Raw genomic sequence first — 13,490 nt, 5'->3', positions numbered from 1 at the left:
AATAAACGGGTGCCGCGGGGCGGCCTCGCCCCGTTGTCCGGCGATGACACGTTTGCTTTTAGTCTTAAAGATTGTTTATCTCCACTAACTGTTCTATGTTTATGTTCACCCATGTTCAAATCTTAAACTGTGATAACTCATTCTGATACGCTAGGGTATCACCTTTCCTTATACTAAGATCACGCAGACGTTGGAGTGACCCTCCAATACCTGCGGTTCATTCAGACCCTACCTAAAAGATATTGGGGTATTCCCCCCTCCCTGCCGTGCAGATTACCCCTTTCCCATGCTCAAGTTCATATCCACCTTTTTTGTGTTACTCTGCTTGATTGACACCCGGCGTTCCTCTGGTCGCCCCCAGGTCTCGCCCCCACAACACCAGACCTCCCTCCCATACGGATGGAGTTCATCAGTGGTGTTGTATGTCGTGTCTTTAAGACTGCGACCGTATCCGGATACTCGGATGGCCGCAAGGCCCCAATTCCCCTTGTTTCTCTCTCCTAGCTTCTCCCGTCCCGCCCACATCCTCCCTACACAGCTTTGCACTACCCCCTCGAGGGTTAGACCCTCCCTAAGCCGAAACTGGCTCTGGAATCCCCCATGACTCTTAAAATTGTGTCACTGAATGTCAACGGACTCAACTCCCCCCAAAAGCGTACTATGGCCATCCAATACTTTAAAAAACAGAGAGCGGACATAATTCTTTTGCAAGAAACACATTTCAAAACGATACACCCCTCTCTGTTCTCAAGAGCCTACCCTCAGGCCTTCTACTCCACTACCCCCCAAAAACGCAAGGGTACCGCCATCCTACTCCGCGCTTCACTCCATTGCGCTATTGAGAGCTCCTTTTCAGATCCTAAGGGCCGCTTCAATATAGTAGTACTTCAACTGGGAAACTCTTTCCTAACTGTGGCCTCGATTTACTCCCCCAATATGGAGCAGGGTACCTTCCTCAGCGACTTCCGCCCTCAACTGGAAAAAATAACAAAAGGACGAGTTGTCGTCGGTGGAGATTTTAATGCAGTGCCGGACCTGATGTGGGACCGCACTCAATCTAGTAACCCCAGTCCATCGACAATCAGGGAATCCAGACGACTGACTGACTACATAACGTCTTCGGGCCTCTATGATGCCTGGAGGGTACTACACCCATGTGAACGCACGTACACTCATTACTCAGTCCCCCACAATCTACACTCCAGACTAGATCTATTCCTGGTAGACTCCTCCACTGTGCAGGGATTGGTCAGAACCTCAGCCTCCCCGGTGGTGTGGTCAGATCACTTAGCAGTGTCCCTGACCATTGACTCCTCCCCTGCACTCCCCACAACTTTCCGCTGGAGATTGAACTCGGCCCTCCTACTGAAAAAAGAATATCTTGTCCAGACTACTGAAGTTTTGAAAGAATTCTTCACTCTAAATTCCACTGATGAGATCTCTCCTGCAATAATATGGGAAGCACACAAAGCCTCCATTCGAGGTCACTTCATCTCTCTAACTAAGGCGCAAAAACTGAAGGATCTCCGAGAGGTCGCGGATCTCGAGAACCAAATTGAAGAGCTTACAGCTCGTCACCAGCGCACCCCCAAACGCACGATTTATAACAAACTCCTGGCTCTTAAAGGCCAACTATATCAAATTCTGTCTGCCAAAGCTGCTAAGACCATGCGATGGCTACAACACAAATTTTATTCTAAGGGTGACAAAGCAGACTCCCTCTTGGCCTCTCGCCTACGGGCCCGCAAACAGAGAAACAGGATCCTCTCCCTAAAAGACCAACATCACAAACTGACGTACGACCCTCAACAAATAGCCCACTGTTTCAAGAAGTATTACCAATCCCTGTATAATCTCCCCACCCCGGAAGACCCCACTAGTTTGCAAAAACGTATAGATAGTTTCCTCTCTACTTGCTCCCTCCCAGCGCTATCTCAACAACAGATAGACTCACTCAATCAGGAAATTTCTACTGAGGCAGTTGATCTCACAATCAAAACACTGAGGAATACCTCAGCTCCGGGTCCAGACGGACTACCGGCCCTATACTATAAGAAATTCAGTGGAACATTGACCCCGGCCCTGACGGTATTGTTCAATGCTATTTTGGCTGGTACACCCTTCGATAGCTCCACCACTAGAGCGGAAATAGTTGTCATTCCCAAGCCCGGCCGTGACCCCACGGAGTGTAGTAGCTACCGCCCGATATCATTGCTGAATTCCGATCTGAAGTTATTCGCAAAAATACTGGCTAATCGCCTTGCGGGGATGATCGCTTCCTTGGTCCATCCGGACCAGGTCGGATTTATCCCAGGCAGGCAAGCTTTTGATAACATTAGAAGAGCTATTGATACCCTACATTTTGCAGACGCCTCCGCAATTCCCTCCTTAGCGATGGGGCTGGACGCTGAAAAAGCGTTCGATCGCATATCATGGACATATATGGACCGCACCCTCCGACACTTTGGATTTACGGGCCGGTACCTCACGGGCATTGCATCCCTTTACTCCTCCCCTTCAGCCTGCGTTCTAGTGAATGGTCAACTGTCTCCTCCGTTCACGATTGCGAATGGTACAAGACAGGGCTGCCCTCTGTCACCCTTAATCTTCGCGCTGATGATGGAACCATTGGCGTCGAGGGTCCGCGACTGCCCGGATATCTCGGGGATTACAATTGGTTCTTCTCAGTTTAAGATCTCCTTATATGCAGACGATATCTTGCTTACCCTCTCGAACCCACACATCTCCCTCCCAAACCTTCTAAACATTATACAGGAATTTGGATTCATTTCCAACTTTAAAGTTAACGATGCTAAAACAGAGGTTCTAGACTTTCATCTCCAAGCCCAGTTAAAGGCATCTTTGTACAGCAATTTCAAATTTGACTGGAAGAAATCCCGCTTGAAATACCTAGGCGTATTCCTCACCAGACAACACTCCCAATTATATAAAGCCAATTACCCTGAACTTATTCATAATATCACTAGAGATCTTCAGAAATGGTCAGATCAGTTTATTTCTTGGTCCGGACGAGCCAACGCCCTGAAAATGAACGTCCTGCCTCGTCTCTTATACCTATTCCAGGCACTCCCGATACGAATACCTTCACAGGTGTTCTTAGATTTGCAGAAGAAGTTTTCACACTTCCTGTGGTCAGGTAAGAGACCCCGGGTTCGTTTTAAGACACTCTATAACAGGAACAGAGAGGGTGGACTTGGAGTACCCAACATTAAATTATAGTACTACGCGGCCCACCTATCTCAGGCCGTCCTTTGGCACTCACAGACAACGTCACGTAGATGGGTTCAATTGGAATCCGAACTCGTACGTATGAGATCCATCTCCACCCTCCTCTGGATCCCTCGAACTTACAGACCACCAGAAAGCGCTAATTTCCCATCTATAGCATTTACTATCACACTTTGGGACAGACTCACTAAGATTTTCTCCTTATTGTCCTCCCCCCCCCCCTGCTCTGGCACCTCTCTGGAACAACCCGTTGTTCCCCGAAGGACAGTCCCCACGTACTTTCCAACACTGGCAGACGCACGACCTGTTGTTCATTAACGACATAGCGCCATCTCGCTCTTTCCCAGCCTTCTCTGATATTCAGAGTAAATATGAACTCCCTCCACACTGCTTCTTTCAATATCTACAATTACGTAGCTTTCACATAGCATACATACACTCACATAGATCCTTAACGCGATCACCTCTAGAATCATTATGCTTTCTGCGCTCTCCCTCCAGGGGCCTTCTGTCATCTATTTACCGCCTCATGCTTACTCATGGTCTACCCACAATGACCCCTCATGAAATAGCTTGGGGAACTGAATTACAGGACCACCTAGAACCAGACACCTGGGAACAAATTAAACAAAACCTAGTATCCTCAGCGACCTCTATCAGACATAGGGAAAACTCGTTTAAAATCTATGTTCGTTGGTACTTGGTACCGACACGACTGAGTAGAATATTTCCTTCCGCATCGGATAGATGTTGGAGGGGTTGCGGTTCGGAGGGTACCCTGCTCCATATATTCTGGGATTGTCCCCGGATAACACCGCGCTGGAAAGCCATTCGGAAATTGATCTTACGAATCACCGGAGTGACGGTGCCCTTCTCCCCAACTTTCTTTCTCTTCCCAAGGCCCCTCCCTGGAACTCCAAAACCTAGACAAAGACTCATCTGGCACATTGCGACCGCACTGAAGTGTAAGATTGCCTTTCACTGGAAATCGCATACAGTCCCCTCCATTGCGGCGGTGATTGCGGCTGTATGGGATACATATCACATGGAGTTTCTCTCTAGCGTGATCGAGAGCAGAGCTGAAACCTTTACTGAGGTCTGGTCCCCATGGTTGGCACACTTTAAATGCCCTCCTCCGTTGACATTCGGTTTCTAATATACTTACATAATGAATAACAAATGCTTGCATTGCTGTACCCCCACCCTCCCCCCATTCCCTTTTTCCTTCTGTCTTACCCACCCCCTACCTCCACTGTATTTTGAAAAAGCTTCAATAAACAGTATTTAAAAAAAAAAAACTATGGATCTGAAATATCTCACGTGGAAAGTGGTCATGTTATTGGCCTTGGCTTCGGCCAGGCGTGTGTCAGAATTGGCGGCTTTGTCATGTAAAAGCCCTTATCTGATTTTCCATATGGATAGGGCAAAATTGAGGACTCGTCCCCAGTTTCTCCCTAAGGTGGTATCAGCTTTTCACTTGAACCAACCTATTATAGTGCCTGCGGCTACTAGGGACTTGGAAGATTCCAAGTTACTGGACGTAGTCAGGGCCTTGAAAATTTATGTTTCCAGGACGGCTGGAGTCAGGAAAACTGACTCGCTTTTTATCCTGTATGCACCCAACAAACTAGGTGCTCCTGCTTCTAAGCAGACTATTGCTCGCTGGATTTGTAGCACAATTCAGCTGGCGCATTCTGCGGCTGGATTGCCGCATCCTAAATCAGTAAAAGCCCATTCCACAAGGAAAGTGGGCTCATCTTGGGCGGCTGCCCGAGGGGTCTCGGCTTTACAACTTTGCCGAGTTGCAACTTGGTCAGGGGCAAACACGTTTGCTAAATTCTACAAATTTGATACCCTGGCTGAGGAGGACCTTGAGTTCTCTCATTCGGTGCTGCAGAGTCATCCGCACTCTCCCGCCCATTTGGGAGCTTTGGTATAATCCCCATGGTCCTTACGGAGTTCCCAGCATCCACTAGGACGTCAGAGAAAATAAGATTTTACTCACCGGTAAATCTATTTCTCGTAGTCCGTAGTGGATGCTGGGCGCCCATCCCAAGTGCGGATTGTCTGCAATACTTGTATATAGTTATTGCCTAACTAAAGGGTTATTGGAGAGCCATCTGTTGAGAGGCTCAGTTATATTTCATACTGTTAACTGGGTATAGTATCACGAGTTATACGGTGTGATTGGTGTGGCTGGTATGAGTCTTACCCGGGATTCAAAATCCTTCCTTATTGTGTCAGCTCTTCCGGGCACAGTATCCTAACTGAGGTCTGGAGGAGGGGCATAGAGGGAGGAGCCAGTGCACACCAGATAGTACCTAATCTTTCTTTTAGAGTGCCCAGTCTCCTGCGGAGCCCGTCTATTCCCCATGGTCCTTACGGAGTTCCCAGCATCCACTACGGACTACGAGAAATAGATTTACCGGTGAGTAAAATCTTATTTTAAAAGATTCACAGGTGGAGCTAATTATTTCACTTGTGATTTTTTTTTTTTGAGGAGACCTGGAAAACATGAACCGTTTGGGGTCTTAAGGACCAAGTTTGAGAACTTGTGGTCTATCTTTTCATTGTGCTTCATATATCTAAACTGAAATTTAAATTTCAGAAGAATAAAATAGGAAGTGCAAACACTCGGATAGTAGTTGCCGTGTGTATACTGTACTATAAATTTTGTAGTTTGTATTTGCTTAAGGGTAGATCTACTTTTGCCTTAAAACCAAGTAATAAATCCTTAGTAAAGCTGATGACTCTTGTAGTTTATCATAATCTGCATAAATATTTACTTTCTCACAGATCTGTGGAATATATAATCAGACAATGTGTACTTTGGTGTTATATGTACATATTTTATGGTCACATGTCTCATGCAGTTTTCTCTCTGCTTCAGATTTCTTTGCAGACCTCAGTGCAATGATTTGCCCCCTGGCTTTGAACAGCACTATGACTGAACTGGTGCACTACACCAGGCAGGGTTTACAGTGGCTGAGACTGGAATCAAGTATGACCTAAATTGTGCTGGAGGGCACTTGCCCCTGAACTATTTTGCACTTTGAAAGCCTGGCAGTTTGTTACATGAATTCTAGGAATGAAAGTATATGGCTCCTGGGATCTGGTATGACTGGAGCCTGCTGGAGATTTCCAAACACGGCAGGCAATCAGCCTCAGCTTGGAGGAGGAGGCTTTGGAAAAAATGATGCCTTTCTAAGTTTCTCATGGGGATAATAAAAAGTGCAATGTGGTATTGAAGGTCGGACACATCAGTGGTCTTTAAACATTTCTTAACAAAACCAGCATGAGAGTGGTGTCTTCTGGGAGATTGTCAGCCTGAACCTATCACATTATGACTCATGTGAAACGCAGGCCACTACAGAACAACTGGAAATAAGACAGACTTACTACACCAGCCGGCTCTCTCCTATCCGCAAATCTGAATAGTTGGAAAAGAAAGTGATTGTGCCCCCCCTTTCCCTCCAGTAACGCTGATTTACATAGTATATCTTGCTATAAATCTGGGATTTACATATGACAGGGCAACTCTAAATACAGGACTTTATGCCTTAATCGAGATACTAAGTGTCCTACTGATTCTGTCAGGTCTTATTCTCAAATAAAACAAAATACAAAAAATATAACTCTTGAGCACAAAGTAGCAGAATGTTTCCCTTCTGGTTATAGTGTTCTCTAAGGAAGTAGGACACAGGATGAATTCTGCCTTAATATAAAAGAGATGGTAAAACTGCATTTTGGCTGTGATTGAATACTGCCATCAGTTATGATATATAAACTCCTGCAATTACTGCCATGCTTTTAAATCAGAGGGAATAAACCTTAATCCTAATTGTGTGATTTACTATTTGCAACACCCATTGCCAAATGAATGATGCATCAACCAAAATGGCAGCCCTTCCATGTTACCACTATAGATTATACAGCAAGGTTCTGATAGGGCCTGTCAGCGTCCCATGTAATGTAATAGGTATGATTTTCAGTTGGTCATTGATAGAATTGAATGGTCACAATTTCTTGCTGCTAAACATTATTGTCAGGAACACTAAAATCCATAGCTACAGAACACAAAGGTTTACCACTTGTGTATTCTACCTTTATGGATCCATCCTTTTCCTTGCTGACCTATAATGGGCAATATCTAGCTATGGTCATATGTATTATTATACAATAAAAGCACTTAATAAAATGACAACACATACTCCCCCAGGTGATTGCACTGAGTGACCAAACTTTTCTTTGAAGTAAATGTATTTAGCCTGGTGATTCCTCTCTGGCTTGTATAGTGTCATAAACTACATACCACAATCTAGCTGTGTAGCGTATGTGGTCAGTGAATACATGTTGGTAATGACCTTTGCTCAGATGGAAGACTCACTGTTTCTTTTTAGGCTGAATTGGTTTAATTTCTAAATACACTGGGAATTCACAATAGGTTATCATTTGGTAGTGAATATAGTAGATGTCATTTGGTTCATTTTTGTTAAGTGAATACAGTCATACTTTCCAAATGCAGCTAACAGGCGAAATTAGTGAAATTGTATGGAGTTATTATAATTTATGTTCCTCTTAGACTAGTGGTAAGGAAACGGATTGGAAATAGCATAGTTGTACACTTCTACATCATTCGGAATGCGAGTGCATGTTTCGTGGTAGAGCGTTACTTGCTATGGGAGTCTGCTGTGGGCTGGTGCCTTCAGGTAGCGCTTTTATGGTTTAATAGTTCTCATTTTTAATGTATTTACCTAAGTACTGTGACAGATTCCATAAATATACCATTTTTATATTCTTTTCTCCTTGTGTAGCAATTACTACTTTATATCACCAGCAGGTCTTATACCATGGCTCGTACAAGCTATTGTGAATGGTGTGTGTATTATGCTACTGTGATCATAACCTACAGATACAGCTGTTATGGTGTGACATTCAGGTGGTGCTTTCTCCACATCACAATTATAGCTATTTATAACACCATTTATATATTCCTTTACAAATGCTAGTTTGCTATATAGCCACAGTAGGTTTGGCTCATCAAGGAATTGCATGATGCTTTACCACTATTTGCATTGAAGAGTAATAGATGCTCTATATGATCATCGTTCACCATCAGTTCTTCGCTGCAATATGTATGGGCCTCTGTTTGATTAGGAAATGCCATATATACCTGCATGGGGTGTGGAACATTTACGCAGTTCGGCGTTTCGTCTGCAGCATCATTCAGAAGTAACTTCTGTATAAATGATGGTTATTGACAAGTTATAAGCAAGATTACAGTGGAACACGTAAAATTTTTGAGTGCTTTGTACATCCTAGTTAAGAGCGCTTGTCAGGGATGAAACTAAGTCAGCAAGGCCGTTCCAATCTTCTAACAGATTGCTCCAGTTTCGTATGGTAGCATAATTACTTTAAAATCATTCCTAACTACATTCAGGTTTCTCAGGACAAACACTAATTAGCTATTTAATACATAAAACAGTCAAGGGCATTTGGAAGACGTGGTTAAGGTGCATTCTAGAGAAATAGAGAGAACATTTAGTACTGCGCCAACAGTCTTATTGTTTTGTTGATAGATGATTTGCGTTGGTTAGTTTATTTGTTTTTAGTTTGAGCAAACATTTTTGACAGTATTTAGCAGAAATCTGTTGTCCTTGGGTAAACTACCGAGGCAGACATATAACATTGGCTGTAACTAATAGGTAACTGATTGATTAAACCAGTGATAGTTAACACTGAAGCAAATCAGAACCCTTCCACCATTAAGACAACCTGCAAGTAGGAGATACTGTTAAGCTCTGGTATGTGTTAGGCTCATAGTAAGAACCCGAGAGCCTAGAGTATGACCCTATATGTAGATTGTGTGCCCATTGTTAGGTTTGAGCATAGCTGCTTATTTTTCTTTTATTTGTGCACAAGGTGTGCTTGCTGGTGAAACTTAAATATAGTTGCACGCTCATAATGTGTGCTGTTACTCAAGTGGCCACTGATTTTAAGTTTGAACCACCATTTATTGTTCTGAGTGTTATGAGCTGTCATTTTATGCTACTATATATCATACTTGATCAGCAGAAATCTATTCTTGTACATTTATACCGTTCTAAGTGCCATGTGATTTGCCCATTTAGTCCTCACTCCAGGTCTAGAGCAGCCGCTGCACAGTGAGCTGCTTATTTTGTTACAAATGAACTATAGTAGTTCTAACTTAAATATGTTTCCAGTATTGGAAACACAATAGGTAACTATAAAACTATGCAGATTATCACCATTGCTTATAAGGTTTACAACATTTTTAGTTTATACCACAAATATATTGTTAAACTGTATTTCGTCTCATTGCCCTGGATACAGTTTCTCATTGATGTTTATTTCAATATTTTAAGTTGTAGTTTGGGGGGAAATACCAGACTGGCCAACTTTATACATTAACGCTACATATGCACTGGGAAAATCTACTAGCTCAGTTATGCATTTTACACGCTCTCTTACCAATACAATGTATTGTACTGTGACAAATTGGTTTTGCTGCGTTCTAAAATTTGAAGGAATACAGAAAACGTGTCTGATAAAAGGCAAAATCATGGGCAAACTTTCTGCATCAAATAGTTGTGCCTTTGGGGATGTCTTTTCTTTCTTTCAAAAAACAAAATTTTTCCTTATGAATTTTTTTCCTTTTTTCACATACCAATCAGTTTAATTTTTCCATATTCTGAAACCATACATCAGTTGTTGAGAGAAGGGTTCTACCATTACTGTGTGATGCATCATTTGAAAACTATCAGCACATCTGTAAAATTTGCGACCTGCAGGTGGCACTGTTCCACTGCCAAGATGCTTCTATAGCAACGAATTTGTGGCAGTGACATCTGTAGGCTAAAAAAAGGTACTACATGCTATTAATAATAATGTTACTAACTAGACTATATAACATCAGTTATATAATATGCATTACCTTTTTAAAAATCTGTAAAACAGCCTCACTACACATTACTTCAAGCATCATAGCATATTTGTCCCCCAATTGTGGATGTAAGTTGATTATTTTACATTGTTTTTATTTATGATAATGCTATATGTAATACATTAAATTTCTTCACCTTTAATTTCTCTTATACCAAAGCTGATGCTGAACTACAATTCCCATGATGTGAAGGCAGCTGAACGTTATGGGGCAGATTTAACAATGAGTGATATTCTTATCACTTGTTACAAATGTTAAATGGTGCTCCCACCAATCGGCTCCTGTCATTTTTCAAACATATGACAGCTAGGAGCTGATTGGCTGGAGCACCATTTAAACTACGTAACGGGTAATAAGAATATCACTCGTTGTTAAAACTGCCCCTAAACATCCATGACTTACAGACTCACATTATATGGTTAATGCTATTTTTCAGTTCATTAGTCAAATCTAACTTGATGGCATCTATTCAATAAATGATCTCCTAATTAAAAAATAGAACAGCCCACTCACTCCTTTATGTCATAATAATTTGTGTATTAATATGTGCAATGGGAAGATGTGCAAATGAAACATTAATGGAGGTAATTGGTGTATTTTTAACTACTTCTGGAATAAGTCTGCATTTTGGGGCTTCTGTGAATACTATAGCTGCCTTGTACAGTTCTTTCAGGCAAGAGACTAAACAGATCTGTGATTTTGTTTATTATGTTATCTTTTATTTAAAGAATAAAGTCTATGCGATATCTCTTTCCAAAGAAGCTGTGCCACTCCTCTATTTTGTTAATTATGCTGACTATGAGAATAATTTGCTGTAAAGAACAGATGAACTTTAAATGATTTATTCTTTCTTTTTGGCAAAATATGTCTGGAATTAAGCTGTAAATAAAATATCAAATACATTTTTATGAATAGTTTCTTCCTTTCTTTTACAAATGAATAGAAATGGATTGAGATGACAAAACACAGTAGTGAACGTGATAAACAATGAGCATATAGGGTTCAGAGATCCTGATATTGGGAATTCCGCTCCTTCCACTATCTAGGTAGCTTCTTGTTTCCCTCCATTCCCTACCTGACCACATGCAGCAGTTCTTACATATAACCACACATGAACAGGCAGCTACAGATATGTTCTCTTACATCCTTGCTGCAGTCACACTAAACAGCCCTTGAAGTCGCTTCATGCCGTGGCGGGACTCTAGCGCCGAGCATCTTTTTTTGTGTTATCTTTCAGCGATATAGAAGCAAAGTAATGTAATGGGACGCACAAGTAGCATCTGTTGATTAAAATGATATGCGGCATGCCTATATCCTGTTTGTCATTTGACCCATGTCCGTCACTTAATTAATTTTGTGTAACCTGCACTACAGGGTCCGCTGGATACTCAGAACACTTAAGAGTGTTCAGACTGAATTGCTTGAATGCTTTATTTCAAACTTCAATGCTATTCCCCCAATTTCTCTGACGTCCTAAGTGGATGCTGGGACTCCGTAAGGACCATGGGGAATAGCGGCTCCGCAGGAGACTGGGCACAACTAAAGAAAGCTTTAGGACTAACTGGTGTGCACTGGCTCCTCCCACCATGACCCTCCTCCAGACCTCAGTTAGAATCTTGTGCCCGGCTGAGCTGGATGCACACTAGGGGCTCTCCTGAGCTCCTAGAAAGAAAGTATATTTTAGGTTTTTTATTTTACAGTGAGATCTGCTGGCAACAGACTCACTGCAGCGAGGGACTAAGGGGAGAAGAAGCGAACCTACCTGACTGGAGATAGTTTGGGCTTCTTAGGCTACTGGACACCATTAGCTCCAGAGGGATCGAACACAGGACCCGACCTCGATCGTTCGGTCCCGGAGCCGCGCCGCCGTCCCCCTTACAGAGCCAGAAGCAAGAAGTGGTCCGGAAAATCGGCGGCAGAAGACCTCGGTCTTCAACAAGGTAGTGCACAGCACTGCAGCTGTGCGCCATTGCTCCTCATGCACACCTCACACTCCGGTCACTGATGGGTGCAGGGCGCTGGGGGGGGGCGCCCTGAGCAGCAATATAAACACCTTGGCTGGCAAATCATCACAATATATAGTCCCAGGGCTATATATGTGATAAATTACCCCTGCCAGAATTCCTGAAAAAAGCGGGAGAAAAGTCAGCCGAAAAAGGGCGGGGCTAACTCCCTCAGCACACTGGCGCCATTTTTTCTTTGCAGTGCAGCTGGAAGACAGCTCCCCAGGCTCTCCCCTGTGGTTTTCAGGCTCAAAGGGTTAAAAAGAGAGGGGGGGGCACTAAATTTAGGCGCAATATGTGTATACAAGCAGCTATTGGGGGAAAAATCACTCAGTTATAGTGTTAATCCCTGCATTATATAGCGCTCTGGTGTGTGCTGGCATACTCTCTCTCTGTCTCCCCAAAGGACTTTGTGGGGTCCTGTCCTCAGTCAGAGCATTCCCTGTGTGTGTGCGGTGTGTCGGTACGGCTGTGTCGACATGTTGGATGAGGAAGGTTACGTGGAGGCAGAGCAGAGGCCGATAAATGGGATGTCGCCCCCTGTGGGGCCGACAGAGTAGATGGATAGGTGGAAGGTATTAACCGACAATGCCAACTCCTTACATAAAAGGCTGGATGACGTAACAGCTGTGGGACAGCCGGCTTCTCAGCCCGCGCCTGCCCAGGCGTCTCAAAGGCCATCAGGGGCTCAAAAACGCCCGTTACCTCAGATGGCAGACACAGATGTCGACACGGAGTTTGACTCCAGTGTCGACGAGATTGAGACATATACACAATCCACTAGGAACATCCGTTGCATGATCTCGGCAATGAAAAATGTGTTACACATTTCTGACATGAACCCAAGTACCACATAAAAGGGGTTTTATGTTTGGGGAGAAAATGCAGCCAGTGTTTTGTTCCCCCATCAGATGAGTGAATGAAGTGTGTAAAGAAGCGTGGGTTCCCCCGATAAGAAACTGGTAATTTCTAAAAAGTTACTGATGGCGTACCCTTTCCCGCCAGAGGATAGGTCACATTGGGAGATATCCCCTAGGGTGGATAAGGTGCTCACACGTTTGTCAAAAAAGGTGGCACTGCCGTCTTAGGATACGGCCACTTTGAAGGAGCCTGCTGATAAAAAGCAGGAGGCTATCCTGAAGTCTGTATATACACACTCAGGTACTATACTGAGACCTGCAATTGCCTCAGCATGAATAGTGCTGCTGCAGCGTGGTCTGATACCCTGTCAATATTAATAGCCTAGACAGAGATAATATTTTGCTAACATAGAG

At 43.4% G+C, this 13,490-nt stretch overlaps 1 protein-coding gene across 2 annotated transcripts in view; it reads left to right on the top strand.

Annotated features, from left to right (window-relative positions):
* The window catches only part of AFF1 (ALF transcription elongation factor 1), a 346,973-nt gene extending 335,858 nt beyond the window's left edge, over window positions 1-11,115 (top strand). For both annotated transcript variants that reach the window (XM_063919866.1, XM_063919865.1), the window contains exon 21: window positions 6,140-11,115. In XM_063919866.1, the coding sequence (XP_063775936.1) occupies window positions 6,140-6,261 (122 nt within the window). In that variant the 3' untranslated portion in view covers window positions 6,262-11,115. The remainder of the gene's footprint in view (window positions 1-6,139) is intronic.
* The last annotated feature ends 2,375 nt before the right edge of the window (window positions 11,116-13,490 follow it).

Source organism: Pseudophryne corroboree, chromosome 1, assembly GCF_028390025.1.
Source record: "Pseudophryne corroboree isolate aPseCor3 chromosome 1, aPseCor3.hap2, whole genome shotgun sequence".
NCBI classification, from domain to species: Eukaryota; Metazoa; Chordata; class Amphibia; order Anura; family Myobatrachidae; genus Pseudophryne; species Pseudophryne corroboree.
Note: the sequence above shows the minus strand (reverse complement) of the source record. Positions and strands in the feature narration are given on the sequence as shown.